This window comes from Lynx canadensis, chromosome B4 (genome assembly GCF_007474595.2).
Source record: "Lynx canadensis isolate LIC74 chromosome B4, mLynCan4.pri.v2, whole genome shotgun sequence".
Lineage (NCBI taxonomy): Eukaryota > Metazoa > Chordata > Mammalia > Carnivora > Felidae > Lynx > Lynx canadensis.
The window spans coordinates 65,525,667-65,539,926 of NC_044309.1; the positions used below are offsets into that span (position 1 = coordinate 65,525,667).

The 14,260-nt window shown below is 36.0% G+C and overlaps 1 protein-coding gene across 1 annotated transcript; it reads left to right on the forward strand.

Annotated features, from left to right (window-relative positions):
- Positions 1 to 322: 322 nt before the first annotated feature.
- Positions 323 to 11,588, forward strand: LOC115518593 (dol-P-Glc:Glc(2)Man(9)GlcNAc(2)-PP-Dol alpha-1,2-glucosyltransferase). The gene is made up of 4 exons (XM_030322166.2): positions 323 to 679; positions 1,925 to 2,122; positions 3,804 to 6,886; positions 9,409 to 11,588. Exons 1-3 carry the CDS (start codon positions 497 to 499, stop codon positions 4,857 to 4,859), a joined length of 1,437 nt encoding a protein of 478 aa, XP_030178026.1. The 5' UTR covers positions 323 to 496; the 3' UTR covers positions 4,860 to 6,886; positions 9,409 to 11,588.
- Positions 11,589 to 14,260: the final 2,672 nt, after the last annotated feature.

The following is a 14,260-nucleotide window of genomic DNA, read 5'->3' on the forward strand; positions in this document are numbered from 1 at the left end:
TTCAGATCACATGAAAGAAAAATAATTAGGGGGAAAGGTGCAAAATGTCAGGGCTTGGGGATTGCAAACGTGGGGAAGCGATGCCACCTCCTGGTAAGAGATGAGAACGAGCAGGAAAAAAGCCAAATGCAACTAGAGGGATAAACAACTGCGGCTTTCCCTTCAAAGCCATCTAGCCGCGCAGCTACAGCCCCTGTAGACTCCGGGATCCGCCCCTCCCGGTGGCTCTGACCACTCCAGTGCGACCTGCGCAACGTGATTGACAGGGCAACAGCCCGGTCCGTTACCTAAACTCGTCACTCCGGAAACAGTGACCGGATCCCTCCGGAAGATCAGGGTCCGGGCTCTCCCAGCATCCTTTGCTTTCCGGCTATGCTCAGTCCTGTCCGGCCAGTCCCGCCTTGCGCGCCCATTTCGAGCCCGAGTTTCAAGCTCGGCTTTGCAGGCTCGAGAACCCGGAACAGATTTTCCAGGACTGGGTTCTTGGGCAGTGGCTATGGGGGCAGGAATGGCGCAGCTCGAGGGTTACTACTTCTCGGCTGCCCTGAGCTGTACCTTTTTAGTGTCCTGTCTCCTCTTCTCCGCCTTCAGCCGGGCGCTGCGAGAGCCCTACATGGACGAGATCTTCCACCTGCCGCAGGCGCAGCGCTACTGTGAGGGCCATTTCTCCCTCTCGCAGGTGGGGTCCCCAACCTACCCCCACCCTAGGGCAGGCCAGAGAGGGCTGACCCAGCCTCAACACTACTTTCTCCCCCCCTCAGCCCCCCCTTATCTTTTGTCCCTCCGCTCTACCCTTCCAGTTTCGAATTATGAAAGGAACTGGGTAATCTTTTGTTCCTGTTCCTGAGATCTGTGAAATGTTTGTTTAATGAATGAATATAAGCAGATCTGTGTCTCAGGAAGTAATGTTCTGAGAGATTAGCTAATGGAATACTATATTTGCTTTGTCACAAGGTACAACCCAGGCGCACGGTACATTTGTTTCCCTCTTGGTGGCTGGTATTAGCTATCCCAGCTTTTCTTCCCCAATCCCTAGATCAGAGGCATCGTACTGCCCCCTTGGAAATGTCAGGAAACCTCACTTTAGTTCACCTGTTAAGAGCTTCACCCAATATTTTGGGTGTGCGATACTGTGGGGAATGGGGGGAATGAGGGGAATCTTCAGCCACCAAGAAGTGACAAGTTACATTAATTCCATCCTTGGTGTTTTTAGGAACCTTCAGTTAACTGGAGAAACTAGCACCCAGTGAGGTGGCATCATGTTTGAAAATATAAAGGCCTATGTAAATATAAAGATACAAAATAAAGTAGATGTATTACCCTTACTTGTCTGAGGAAGCAATGTGGTTAGAAATATAAAGTCTGTAATTTTTGTGTGGTTATTTACTAGGAAAATTTTTGAGCCTCAGGTTACTTCTCTGACAATGACAATTTTAACAGGATCTACTATAAGATGTGTTGCAGGATTAAATAAAGAGGATTTGGCACAATTCTTGGCTCAGTACGTGTTAGCTACCATTATGGAGCCTGTAGTTTGATCTCTTTAAACACTTATTTCCCTCAAAACCATCAGAGTTCTAGTCAGTGTTTCCACACTTTAAAATGGGAACATTTGCAGTTTGATCACTAAAATACAGGGTTTCTGAAGGGTAGGTCTTGGAAAATGGAAACTGGTTTTAAGTTGTTGTTGTTTACTGGTTACAGATACCTCCTCACAGAACAGGTACAGAGGCAAAATATAAGCAAAACTTTTCTTTAGAGGAGATATTTTATCTGCTGAGGACTTACCTAACCACTGTGTCACAGACTAACTTCTCAACATACCTGATCATTGGTGGAGATGTTTTTGAGCTTGACTTCCTTGTGTAGGTCCTGTTAGTATTTCATCTTGTTTTTGCTTCATTGTTGGCCTTTCCTTTTTAAGTGGGATCCCATGATTACTACATTACCTGGCTTATACCTGCTGTCAGTTGGAGTGGTCAAACCTGCCAGTTGGATCTTTGGATGGTCTGAACATGTTGTGTGCTCCATTGGAATGCTCAGATTTGTTAATCTTCTCTTCAGTGTAGGCAACTTCTATTTACTATATTTGCTTTTCCGCAAGGTACAACCCAGACACAAGGTATGTTTCCAAAATAATTTATTGTAAGTTTCTACCTAGTCAGATCCACAATTTTGATAAATCGATTTTATGAGATTTGGTGAAAAGTATGTTGAACACTTAGTCTTTATGTATATTTTGTTAAGATAAAGCAAGTCTCCTACCCCCATTTTAGAAGAAGTTTGTATTTAAATACTTGAATGATTTGTAATACTTTGATTTGTGACACCTAAAATAAATATTTGTGAATCAAATGAGTTCAGTAAATGTTTATGGTGCTTATTATGTGTGGTAGGCACTGACACTACAGAAATAAATAAGGCATTTTTTTTTTTCTTTACCAAACTTTTATCTTCCTTAGGGAAGACAGACTTTGAGGAATTGTGAGGTGGATTGCCTAGCTTTGAATTCTGTCCATTTCCAAGTTGTGTTACTTTTAGCAGGTCACCTTTAGTGACCCCTTAGTGTATTCTTCTATTAAATGGAAATATAGAATCTACATCAGAGGACTGTTGGAGTACAGGAGATTAATAAAGGGAAGGCATTTGGAATAATGCCTGATAGAATAGTAAGGACTCAATAAATATTAATTATAATAATTAGGTTTAACTTAAATGATTTCAATAGTGTAAATGATGAGAGGGAGATAGGTATAAGACATTATAAGGACTCAGAAGGATTAGAGGAGCACTTATTTTGTAGCCTGAATGGCAGTAAGATGTATGGGTGGCATTGGGTAAGACTTCCCAGAAAAGATGGTATCTGAACTGAATCCCGATGAATAGACAGTACTGTAGGGTGGAGAATGAATCCTGGCAGGAGAAAAAGCATAAGCAAAGGTAGAAAGGAGGTGAGCAACAAGATCATAGAGAATTGCTCTTTGGAATCACAAGATGATAAAGTACAAGGATGTGAGGCTAGACAAGTGGGTAGGGGTGAAGTCATGAATGCCTTCATATGTCATGGAAAGGATTTTGAACTTGATCTAGTAAGTGATGGCATACAGCTTTTAATTTTAACCAAGAGAATGGCATGGTCGTATTTGGTGATTTAGATTAAGTGGAAGATAAAATTTCAGGAGATAAGAATACTTTCAAAATCTGAAATAGCTTTTGAGAAAGGCCAAAGTAAGATATTTAACTTTAGACTGAGACCACTATTTTCAGTAAAAAACCTGTAAATTCATCATGAAACAGTAAGACCATTGGGTATAGTGGTAAAAATGCTATATACATATTTACATTGCCTCTAAAGTTTTGAAGGGAGTATCTTTAAAAGAAATTAAGGATGATGGCTAAATGAATGCTTACTAGAAGCGCTAAGACTTAGTTCAGGGAAATGAAACTGTGTGCCCTGTGTCCCGTTCATCAACATGTTCCTCATAGAATTTAGTTCACACAATAACTCCTTCATTATTTGTTGAATCATTCAAAGTGTTTTAGAACATAGAGGCTTTGGCATACACATGTGTTGTCTTCATGACTTCCAAACTGATAAATAGAACTAAAAGGTACCAGAAAGCATCCTTACAAATGTATGTTATGTTTTTGCAAAGCTAGAAATAAGATTAATGTTGAATAATTTTATTTAAATAAGATTAAGGTAGTTTTTGTTTTTTTAATAAATCTCTGTTAGCCCAGCAGAAATAGCATATTTGTTTTATTGTGAAAATAATTGTAAATGTATTTTCTTTTCCTCTTAGGCTGCCTCAAGTATCCAGAGAATCTTGTCAACATTAACATTAGCAGTATTTCCCACACTCTATTTTTTTAACTTCCTTTATTATACAGAAGCAGGATCCATGTTTTTTACTCTTTTTGCCTATTTGATGTGTCTTTATGGAAATCATAAAACTTCAGCTTTGCTTGGATTTTGTGGCTTCATGTTTCGTCAAACTAATATCATCTGGGCTGTCTTCTGCGCAGGAAATGTCATTGCACAAAAATTAACAGAAGCTTGGAAAACTGAGCTACAAAAGAAGAAGGAAGAGAGGCTTCCCCCTATTAAAGGACCATTTTCAGAATTCAGGAAAATTCTTCAGTTTCTTTTGGCTTATTCCATGTCCTTTAAGAACTTGAGTGTGCTTTTCCTTTTGACTTGGCCGTACATCCTTCTGGTGTTTCTGTTTTGTGTTTTTGTAGTTGTTAATGGTGGAATTGTTATTGGCGATCGAAGTAGTCATGAAGCCTGTCTACATTTTCCTCAACTCTTCTACTTTTTCTCTTTTACTCTGTTTTTTTCCTTTCCTCACCTATTGTCTCCTGGCAAAATTAGAGCTTTTCTTTCCTTAGTTTGGAAACGTAGAATTCAGTTTTTTATGATCACCTTAGTCTCTCTGTTTTTAGTTTGGAAATTCACTTATGCTCATAAATACTTGCTAGCAGATAATAGACATTATACATTCTATGTATGGAAAAGAGTTTTTCAAAGATATGAAATTATGAAATACTTGTTAGTTCCAGTATATATATTTGCTGGTTGGAGTATAGCTGACTCCTTGAAATCTAAGTCAATTTTCTGGAATTTAATGTTTTTCATATGCTTGTTTACTGTTACAGTACCTCAGAAACTGCTAGAATTTCGTTATTTCATTTTACCTTATGTTATTTATAGGCTTAACATACCTCTACCACCTATATCTAGACTTGTTTGTGAACTGGGCTGCTATGCAGTTGTTAATTTCCTAACTTTTTATGTCTTCCTGAACAAGACTTTTCAGTGGCCAGATAGTCAGGACATTCAGAGATTTATGTGGTAATGTCAGAGATATCTTGAGTTCTAAAAATAGACTTATATAGACTATCTCCACAATGAACAATTGAAGAGGTAAAAATTACGGACTTTGTTTCAGGCACAGTGGTGATCCACAGATCACATCAGATTTTTTGTGTTTTAAACATACATAATAAATCCAAGGAACTGATAAAGAACTGAGAAAAGTTTAAGACTTGCTCCATAAGCCTGAATAGTGGAAAATGAAATTGTTTACAGTTATTTCATGATATCTTTTTGATACTGCTGACCACTCAAAAAGCTTGAAAACATTTTACAGGTACAAGTTTAAGAAAACTGAGCTTTGTAGTACTGAAACTTATTTATGAATTCTCTTCAGAAAGCAATAGCAGACAAGTATTTGAAACATATTGACAAATGATCAGGTAATGTTCTTGATTAAAATATTTCAGTGATTATAATTTGAATCATAAGGCAAAATAGACTCAGTAAATGTTATAAATTAGAGGCTCATCTATGTTTATCTTGGAATTAAGTTGTTAATTTTTGTTAAAAATCTAGAAATGATCAAGCCCTTTCACTAATTCTTTTTTTAAAAAAATATATTTATTTATTTAAGTAATCTTCATACCTGATGTGGGGCTCAAACTCACGACCCCAAGATCAAGTCACATGCTCTACTGACTATGCCAGCCAGGTGTCCCCCTTTCACTGATTATTAATATGAAATATATGATGGCCAAAGATAAATTGTGTTGATGATAATACCTTTTAAAAGGGATTTTCGTTCAGAGATACATTAGTGTATTCATTTCTTCTGGTTGCTGTAACAGATAACCACAAACTTGGTAGCTATAAAAATATCTAATTTCTAAAATTAAGGTGTGGCCAGGTTGATTTTTTCTAGAGGCTCTGGGAGAGAATCTGTTCCATGCTTCTAGCTTTTGGTGACTGTCTGCAGTCTTTGATTTACAGCTGTGTCACTCCAATCTCTGCCTCTGTCTTCACATGGTCCTCTCTCTCTTATAAGGACAATGTCATTGGGTTAGGGTTTACCTTAATCCAGGATGGTCTTATGCCAAGACCTTTAATTAAATCTACAATGACCCTTTTTCAAAAGTAAGGGCACATTTATAGGTTCCGTGTAGACATCTTTTTGTGGGATACTTTTCACCCACTGAAGTTACCAAAGGATATTTTAGGATAAACCTCATAAAATTTGTAGGAAATAATTTCTTTCTTTGCTGAGATATTTTAAATAAAATTACATCCTCACTAAGAGCTGATTCCAAGGTTACAGAATTACAAAAGTAAGGGTAATTTGGTATTTGATTCCATTATCCAAAATAGAAGTGAAAGGAAGTTTAGAGATCTATTGAGCTAGTCTTATTTTGTAGATTAGGAAGCAACTGTTCAGATATGAATTTTATATGAGTCTTTAAATTCTGTGTTTACTGTTTCATGTGAATTCACTTGGTTGTCATTCCTTTACAGAAAAGTAGTACTTGGACATGTTTACTTTGACATGCAAACTTAGAACTGTGAACAGAATTTATCTTTTAATATCATTTTACATTTGTAAACTTTTAAATAACTGTGAACAAATTACTTTATCTTCAATGTTAGATTATGGTTTCTCTGGGTTTTAAACAATGGGTGGAATTGGAAAATATTCTGCATTTGCAAATATAAAATTGTGTAGGTGAAAATTACAGGTATAGTCTTTAGTAATAAGTATAGGTCAGTCTTGTATTCTGTTCAGTACTTAGAAAGTATATTGATTCTCTAGTTGTAACAGTGATTGTTGAGAGATGTTTTTAACAACTCATTTTTTTTTGATAATTAGATAAGAAAACACGAATTATTATCTTATAATGGAGATCTGAGTTCCAGGAAGTCAAAATAAACAACTTTCTTATCTGATACTATTAATGCAAGGCTTTTGTGACTCGGAATATTGTTGAGATGAAAAAACTTCCCCTCTAACCCAGTCTGGCAACATGAGGAAACCATTCTACTCCATATTGGGGGAATCACTGTTCCAGTTTATTTGTAAGTGTTGAATTCCTGCTATTTTAAGAGATTTTTTTGGAGGAAATCCACACTCAAGAGGGAAACAGGGTAATCTTCCATGTTTTCCATACAGTATATAAAATACAGTACTTAATACTTTAGAAAAGAATACTGTGAATTAAAAGGTGCTATGGAGCATAGCTTTTAGAAACATCTTAGGTTGCATTTGTGTTTTGAAGATTTTTCAAGAATTATTGGATATGTATTTTGACATTTTTTGAAAATTAAATTGAATTTCTTGATTAAAAGGTAATTATTGAAAAAAAAAGAAGTATTGATAAGCTGGATAGCCTGTGGAGCCTTGTGATTATTGTTAAAGTCTTTAAGTAGGATTATTTTAAAGAATGTCCTAAAAAGATTTAGTGCATAAATTTTCTAAGCCTTATAATAAATCTTTTTGAACTGTTTTTAGCTTACATGAAATTCCATAGATACAGAGTATTCCCTTTATATGGTGTTAGTAAGCAGTGTGCTGTGTGTTTCCTCACACACTATTTGTGTTTTCTTTTGTTAGATATCTGGAAATCTTTTTAATGTGTCCAACTATGTTTTTAAATTATTTGGAAGTACAGTGTTCCTGAGTTTAAATATAGAATGTCATTTTGTCATAAGACAAATTATGTTAGCTGTCTGGCCTCTTCCTCTTCTTAAAGTTATTTCTGGAATGTGCTTAGTCTGTCATGAAGTACATTAATGTAAGTAGCTTAATGCAGTTTATTTCTAACAGATAAATAGCTTAATGTAGTGTACTTCTTGTTTGAATTTAACTGTCACTGTTCTTGATATTTTTTTTCTTCATAATCATCTGAAGGTAGGAGAGGAGAAGAAAAGAGATCCTTATTTTTATTATACTGCCTAAATAGTGGACAGTTATTTTAGATAAACATTTAAGTAAAATGTGGAAATAGAAAAATGAATTCGCATTGATCAGGTTAGAGAGCATTTATTATCTTTGAGCCAATTAGAATTTCCTTTAGTGAAACAAGAAAAATATCTGGCAAGTAATATGAGAAAGCCTTTTCTTTTTTTTTTTTTTTTAATTTTTTTTTTCACCGTTTATTTATTTTTGGGACAGAGAGAGACAGAGCATGAACGGGGGAGGGGCAGAGAGAGAGGGAGACACAGAATCGGAAACAGGCTCCAGGCTCTGAGCCATCAGCCCAGAGCCCGACGCGGGGCTCGAACTCTCGGACCGCGAGATCGTGACCTGGCTGAAGTCGGACGCTTAACCGACTGCGCCACCCAGGCGCCCCGAGAAAGCCTTTTCAAATGGAAATTTAAATATGACATAGAAACCATGGGCTTGTAGAAAAAGCATTTAACATGAAAGTTAGGATTTCTGTATTTGTGACTTTGGATTCAATAAAGCAGGTGGTTTTAAGCATTTGACCTCATTTCAAGTGGAAACAGTATTTGTCCTAACTCTAGTTATTCTAGCCTGTCATGTGTCTAGCCTAATTTCAAACTAATTCAACCTCCACCGTATATCCATAAAGTTCATAAATGTATAGTAAGTGTGAAGTGTATACTGAATGAAGTTTTTAGTATAGAATGAAGTGAATGTCCTAGAAAAGATATACTATATAACCATAAACCAACCTTAGGAAATAAATCACATGCTTCATAATGAAAACCGTCCTAAACTTTTTTCTGCCTAAATTTTCTGCCTTATTTAAAAATTTTTTTTATTTACTATACTGTTTAATACTTATATTATGTATCTATTTGTAAATATGTTATGTTGTGATAATAGGATGTGATTTCAAAATTATTGCTGTTTTATTTAAAATAAGTAACTCTCAAACATTAAAATATAATAGCAGTAAAACTTCTGATGCTTATTAAACTCTTAAGGGAAAAGAGATTTCAAGCAATTACCAATAATTTGTGTTATTTTAGTTAGGCTGCATTTTACTACTTTAGGAATAAATGTTATTTTTTCTTTAGGGTACTTTTTTATGATTTAAATGTTGACAATTAGACAAATATTTGCAATATATTAAAAGTTGTATTATAAGAAAGAAGAAAGAAAATTATAATAAAAGTAGATAGATGATATATTTTTTAACACATATCCATGAACCCAATACTAAATTCTTTAACATTTAAAAATTATTTCTAGAGTAAGAAATGTTGCCACAGAGAGAAATCTAATAATACTGTTACATTTTGCTTATAAAAAATGGGCATTTGGTGAATTTAATGTTAATATGAGCCCAGTACATCACCATCAGGCAAAAAGAAATACGGTATTTTTCTGAGGAGATAAATATTAAGCATTGTATTGATTTTTTGCACACTGACTGAAACTTTTCTGATGATTCAGTTCAGCTGAACTGTGTTGGGGGTGGGAAGGCACGTACAAAATGAGAAAGAGAGGGAGGAAAAGTAATGGTAACTAACAATTGCTGTCATTTATTGAGCACCTACAGTGTTCAGGGCATTATGTGGACTGATTTATAAATATCGTCTCATTTGATCCTCATATTTGTATGGGGCAGATACTGATTTCTCTTTAACCGCTGGAGAAGCTAAAATCATGCAGACCAGGCAAGTCGCCCAAAGTCCACATCGTCACTGAAGAACATTGATTGGCCTTACTCCCAAACCTGTGAGTTTTTAATTGATACTCTGCCTCACTGTGAAAGTTTTTCATTAAGAGAAGTAAAATATGGAGAGCTGGTCATCTGTCTTTACTGTGCATTAACCAGAACATTCATGGCATATTATTGTTTGTATTGGATTTTGTATTGTAATAGTCATTTTTTAAAATGCTAGCAGCTGTTTAAAAGAGCATGAACAGATAGTTATGTTGTAAGAGAAATGGCTAAAAGATTAGAGACAATGTTTAACTTGGAGAATTAGAGATTCTACAACTTGATAGGCTTTCATAATTGAAGAATAATTATTTGGAAGAAGGATTGGACTAGTCTTCATTCCCTGAAGTGTATATCAAGGGCCAACAGATTTCAACTGATAAAAAAATGTACATTTTCTGTTTAGTCTCCGTGGGGAATGGATCCAGAAAAAAGTAAGTTTCCCCTCTCGTTGGAGGCAAGATTTCTATTTATCAGGAATGCTTCAGAAGTGATTGAGATAGTAAGTAGAGTAAAATGTTTTTAAGATGCTTCATAACCCGGTGATTTGAAATTCATGTTTGTTACAACTGACCTTTTTTTCATGAACTGATAAGTCGTGGTGAAGTATTTCTGGTGACTTGCATGCTGTCTCTAATATATTTTAAATTTCTGAACAAAAATTGTACTTCTAATTCTGTTACCTTGTCTTAGAAATAAATTTGAGATACACAATTTAGTAGAGGTATTTTTATCTGTAATGTTTAAGAGTACTGCTAATATAGTATTAAATTTGTTTTCTATTTTTTTAAATCCCCTTTACATTCGTGAAGAGAATGTGCTTCTATTTGAAAAGGATGTTCCTCTTAATGATAAATAGGGCAAGCACTATCTATAAAATGTTTTTAAATGCAGTATCCACTAGGTGGTGATATTGTACTACATTTCTGAGTGTTCTAGTAATTAAACTTTCTTAATAGGCTGAATTTACTTTTCTTATAGTTTTAAGTTTTGAACTGCAAAGTAATTTATAGTTATCCATGTTTATTTATTATGTTGTTCAGGATATTTTCTAAATTCTGTGAAGATAAAGTAAATGTAAAAAACAATCATTTTTGTGTTTTGTAATCCTGTATTAAGTGATTTAGTCTAACATATCTTCCTGTATGACATTTTTTACTTCATATGGCATAGACAAGATCTTTTCCCATATCAGTGAAGGATGATGGTGAAAAATTTGGAAACTCCTCTATTTCATTGTATTGGCCAGCGTTATAAGTGCTTTACCCGCATTATTTATGCCTCATAACAACCCTGTGAGATCAGTACTGTTTTTAATATCTCCAATCTATACATGAAGAAACTGAGTGTAGGGAGATTAAATATTTTTCCCAAGATTGCAAAATAACTGGCTGAGCAGGGATTCACATCTAGGCAGGGTGACTCCAGAATCCACATTAACTGCTATCAACTGATTGGGGGAAGGGAGAAGACATGGATTCTACCCTCAAATTCATAGCATTTCAGAAAGAAAAATAAACCTGAGGAGTGTAGTTATACTCCCTGATTTTATAAGTCAGGATTGTGAGGCCCCCACTAATTTGGCTATCCCAGAGGCACATAATCTTCCATCTGCCATATTACCTTCCATTTTCTGGAGGGAAAAAACAAACCAAAAAACCCTCAGGATTGGAGTCTTAGCCATAGTTACACTGAAATAAAGACCTTTGTTTCAATTAGATAATTCCAGCTACCAAAGGCAGGAGCATAGTTGTTTGAAAATTATTACTTAGTTTCTCTGAAGAGACTTTTATTTGGAAGCAAATTGTTAGTCAAACATGATATACTTTGGGAATTTTAAAAAAATTTTGACTGGAAAACTTAATCTTTAAAAAAATTTATAAATATATGTTGTATATAGATGCTTTTAAGTTTTATATTTTGTTAGATAACTGTTCTGTAAAATTATATTGTGGTTTATGTCATTTAAAACTGATTTTTAAGTAAATCTATTTCTAAGAATAAAATACTTCTGTTTTCCGTTTTAAAAAGTTTGTTCAGATATCATGGTTTCACATTGCTTGTAAATAAATTCAGTTTTATAATATTTTATAATTTATTGTGTCTAACATACTCTCTAATTCTAACCTGGATGCTAGTGGCTCATTGTACTACTATCAGTTTTCCTTGTCTACCATCCACCAATCCTACCTTTGTTAGTCTTGAACTAGTAGAGCTGAATTACATATATGTGTGTGTATATATATATATATATATTAATTTTTTTAATGTTTATTTATTATTTGAGAGACAGAGACAGAGCGTGAGCAGGGGCGGAGCAGAGAGAGGGGAAGACACAGAATCTGAAACAGGCTCCAGGCTGTGAGCTGTCAGCACAGAGCCCAACGCGGGGTTCAAACTCACAGACTGTGAGATCATGACCTGAGCTGAAGTCGGATGCTAACCGACTGAGCCACCCAGGCGCCCCTCTTAATGTTTATTCTTGAGGGAGAGAGAGAGAGAGACAGAGTGTGAATAGGGGAGGAGCAGAGAGAGAGGGAGACACAGAATCTGAAGCAGGCTCTAGGCTCTGAGCTGTCAGCACAGAGTCCGATGTGGGGCTCGAACTCACAGACCGTGAGATCATGACCTGAGCCGAAGTTGGATACTTAACTGACTGAGCCACCCAGGCGCCCTTGAATACTATATATTTTTAAATGTTTTTTTTGAGAGAGGGAGACAAAGTGTGACTGGGGGAGGGGCAGAGGACGAGAGGGAGACAGAGAATCTGAAACAGGCTCCAGGCTCTGAGCTGTCAGGCCAGAGCCAACAGGGGCTTGAACTCAAGAAAGGTGAGATCTTGACCTAGGCTGAAGTTGGATGCTTAAACACCTGAGCCACCCAGCTGCCCCAGAACTGAATAATTGTAAGCATCTGTAATGAGTGCTTAAATAAGTATATAATCTTCCTTTTATTCTCATAGTAATGGAAGGCAGTTAAATGCTGGATGGTCACCTTGAACTTGTAGAGGTTTGGGTTTCATTGTTAGTCTAGGACTTTAGAAAGCCCAGAGTGTTTTCCAAGGACTTTTAACTTGGCAGGACTAAAACCCCAAATTTTGACCCCTTGTGGTAAAGAGAAGAGATCCCTGTTCTGTGTTTTAGATGCCCAGTTCTTGCTTTCCACTGGGCTTCTTAAGTTTGTCCCATTTATATATGTCAGCCAGACACACAGGTTTGGGGGTTCCTTCTTTATGTCCCCCTCCTTCTAGGATTTCCCTTCTTAATTTATAGCCACCTTAACACTATCCTCTCATGCCTCAAGCCAGTGCTGTTGCAGCTTCCTGGATTCAGAAAAAAGTCACACAAACATGGATCTCACCCAGTGAGATGTTCCAATTATCAAATCCTATCCAGTTCCTGCCTGCTTTTGTTTGCTCTTTAGTGCTTGTATAAATACATTTTTTTTTTTTTCCGTTTTCAGTTTATCAATCTGCAGAAGAGTCAATAAGATAAAGTTCCTCTGCTATTACCTACCTGCCCAGGAGTTTTGTCTTGATTATAGTTGTCATGTATTATGTATATAGTCTTTCTGTTTATGGACAAAGAAATTGGGGTGTTACTTTTGCTTTGAAGAACTTAAAAAGAGTTTCTAAAAATTGGTGGGGGTATTGTCTGAGCTGTCAGCCCAGAGCCTGACATGGGGCTGGAATTCACAAACTGTGAGATCATGACCTGAGCAGAAGTCAGACACTTAACCGACTGAGCTACCCAGATTTGTAAAAATTTGTAATTAAATCCAACAGCTATTTGAAGGTCCCTTATATAAGAATGATATCAAAAACCTGAAAGTGACTAATCTATTCCAGATAAGAGTAACTCACCTTTTAATTGGGTATAGTATAATGCAAAGTATAGGATAATCACTAAGGAGGAGTCTAAAGCTAGGGAGTTTACTTGGAAATAGAAATTATACCTGACTGAAAGGACAAAGAAAAATTTCATGGGAAAATTAGCCTTTGAGACTATACTTGCTGGGGACGGATAAAGACATTGTGAAAAACATTCCAGGCAGCATAAAGGGGCATGGATAGAAATTGCATAGTAAAACTTTGGCACTTGAGTAGTAGGTAATGATAACTGACCAGTATTAATGGAATGCTTGCTATGTACTAGGCACTGGTCTAAGTCTTAAATATGGATTAATTTATTTAAGTCTCATAACTGTGAGGCAAATGCAATTATCCCCATTTTATTGATGAGGAAAGTGAGGTACAGGAAGTTGAAACCTTGCAAACTTAGGAAGAGTGGCTCCAGGACCACTTGCCCTTTTATGCAAAGTGCTACACTAATTCCAAACTTGTATAATCTGACAACCTATACTTCAGAGGAGTTGAGATTATTTTTATATAAAAAATAGGTAGAAAATGTTCTGCTATATGCAATGAGGAGCAAAGAGAACACACATCCTATAAGCAGACCCTATGATAAGTGGGGCTGAAGAAAAATAGCTATTATTTGAGAAAGGATGTCCAGAAGATGAAGAGGAAGGGAATTGCTCTGTAGTCCCTCCTCAGATCCTGTTATACATGGTACAGAGACTAGGGAGAAGGACATTCTTAATAAGCAGCATGAAAGGTTGAAGGGGGCACCCTAAAACTAGCCTGAAAGATTTTGAAGCCGAGAGATGTAGCCTTGTTGGGAGAAACGTTTCATGAGAGGAAATAGGTATCTATTAGTGTTTTTCAGTAAGTACTGTTCAGTGCAATTTTTTTTTT

Bases quoted from the DNA above. Each gene is read 5' to 3' on its own strand.
- LOC115518593 (XM_030322166.2), top strand. From the start codon at position 497: ATGGGGGCAGGAATGGCGCAGCTCGAGGGTTACTACTTCTCGGCTGCC. The intron at 680-1,924 runs GTGGGGTCCCCA...TTCCTTTTTAAG, and splicing joins GCCATTTCTCCCTCTCGCAG to TGGGATCCCATGATTACTAC. The intron at 2,123-3,803 runs GTATGTTTCCAA...TTTTCCTCTTAG, and splicing joins AGGTACAACCCAGACACAAG to GCTGCCTCAAGTATCCAGAG.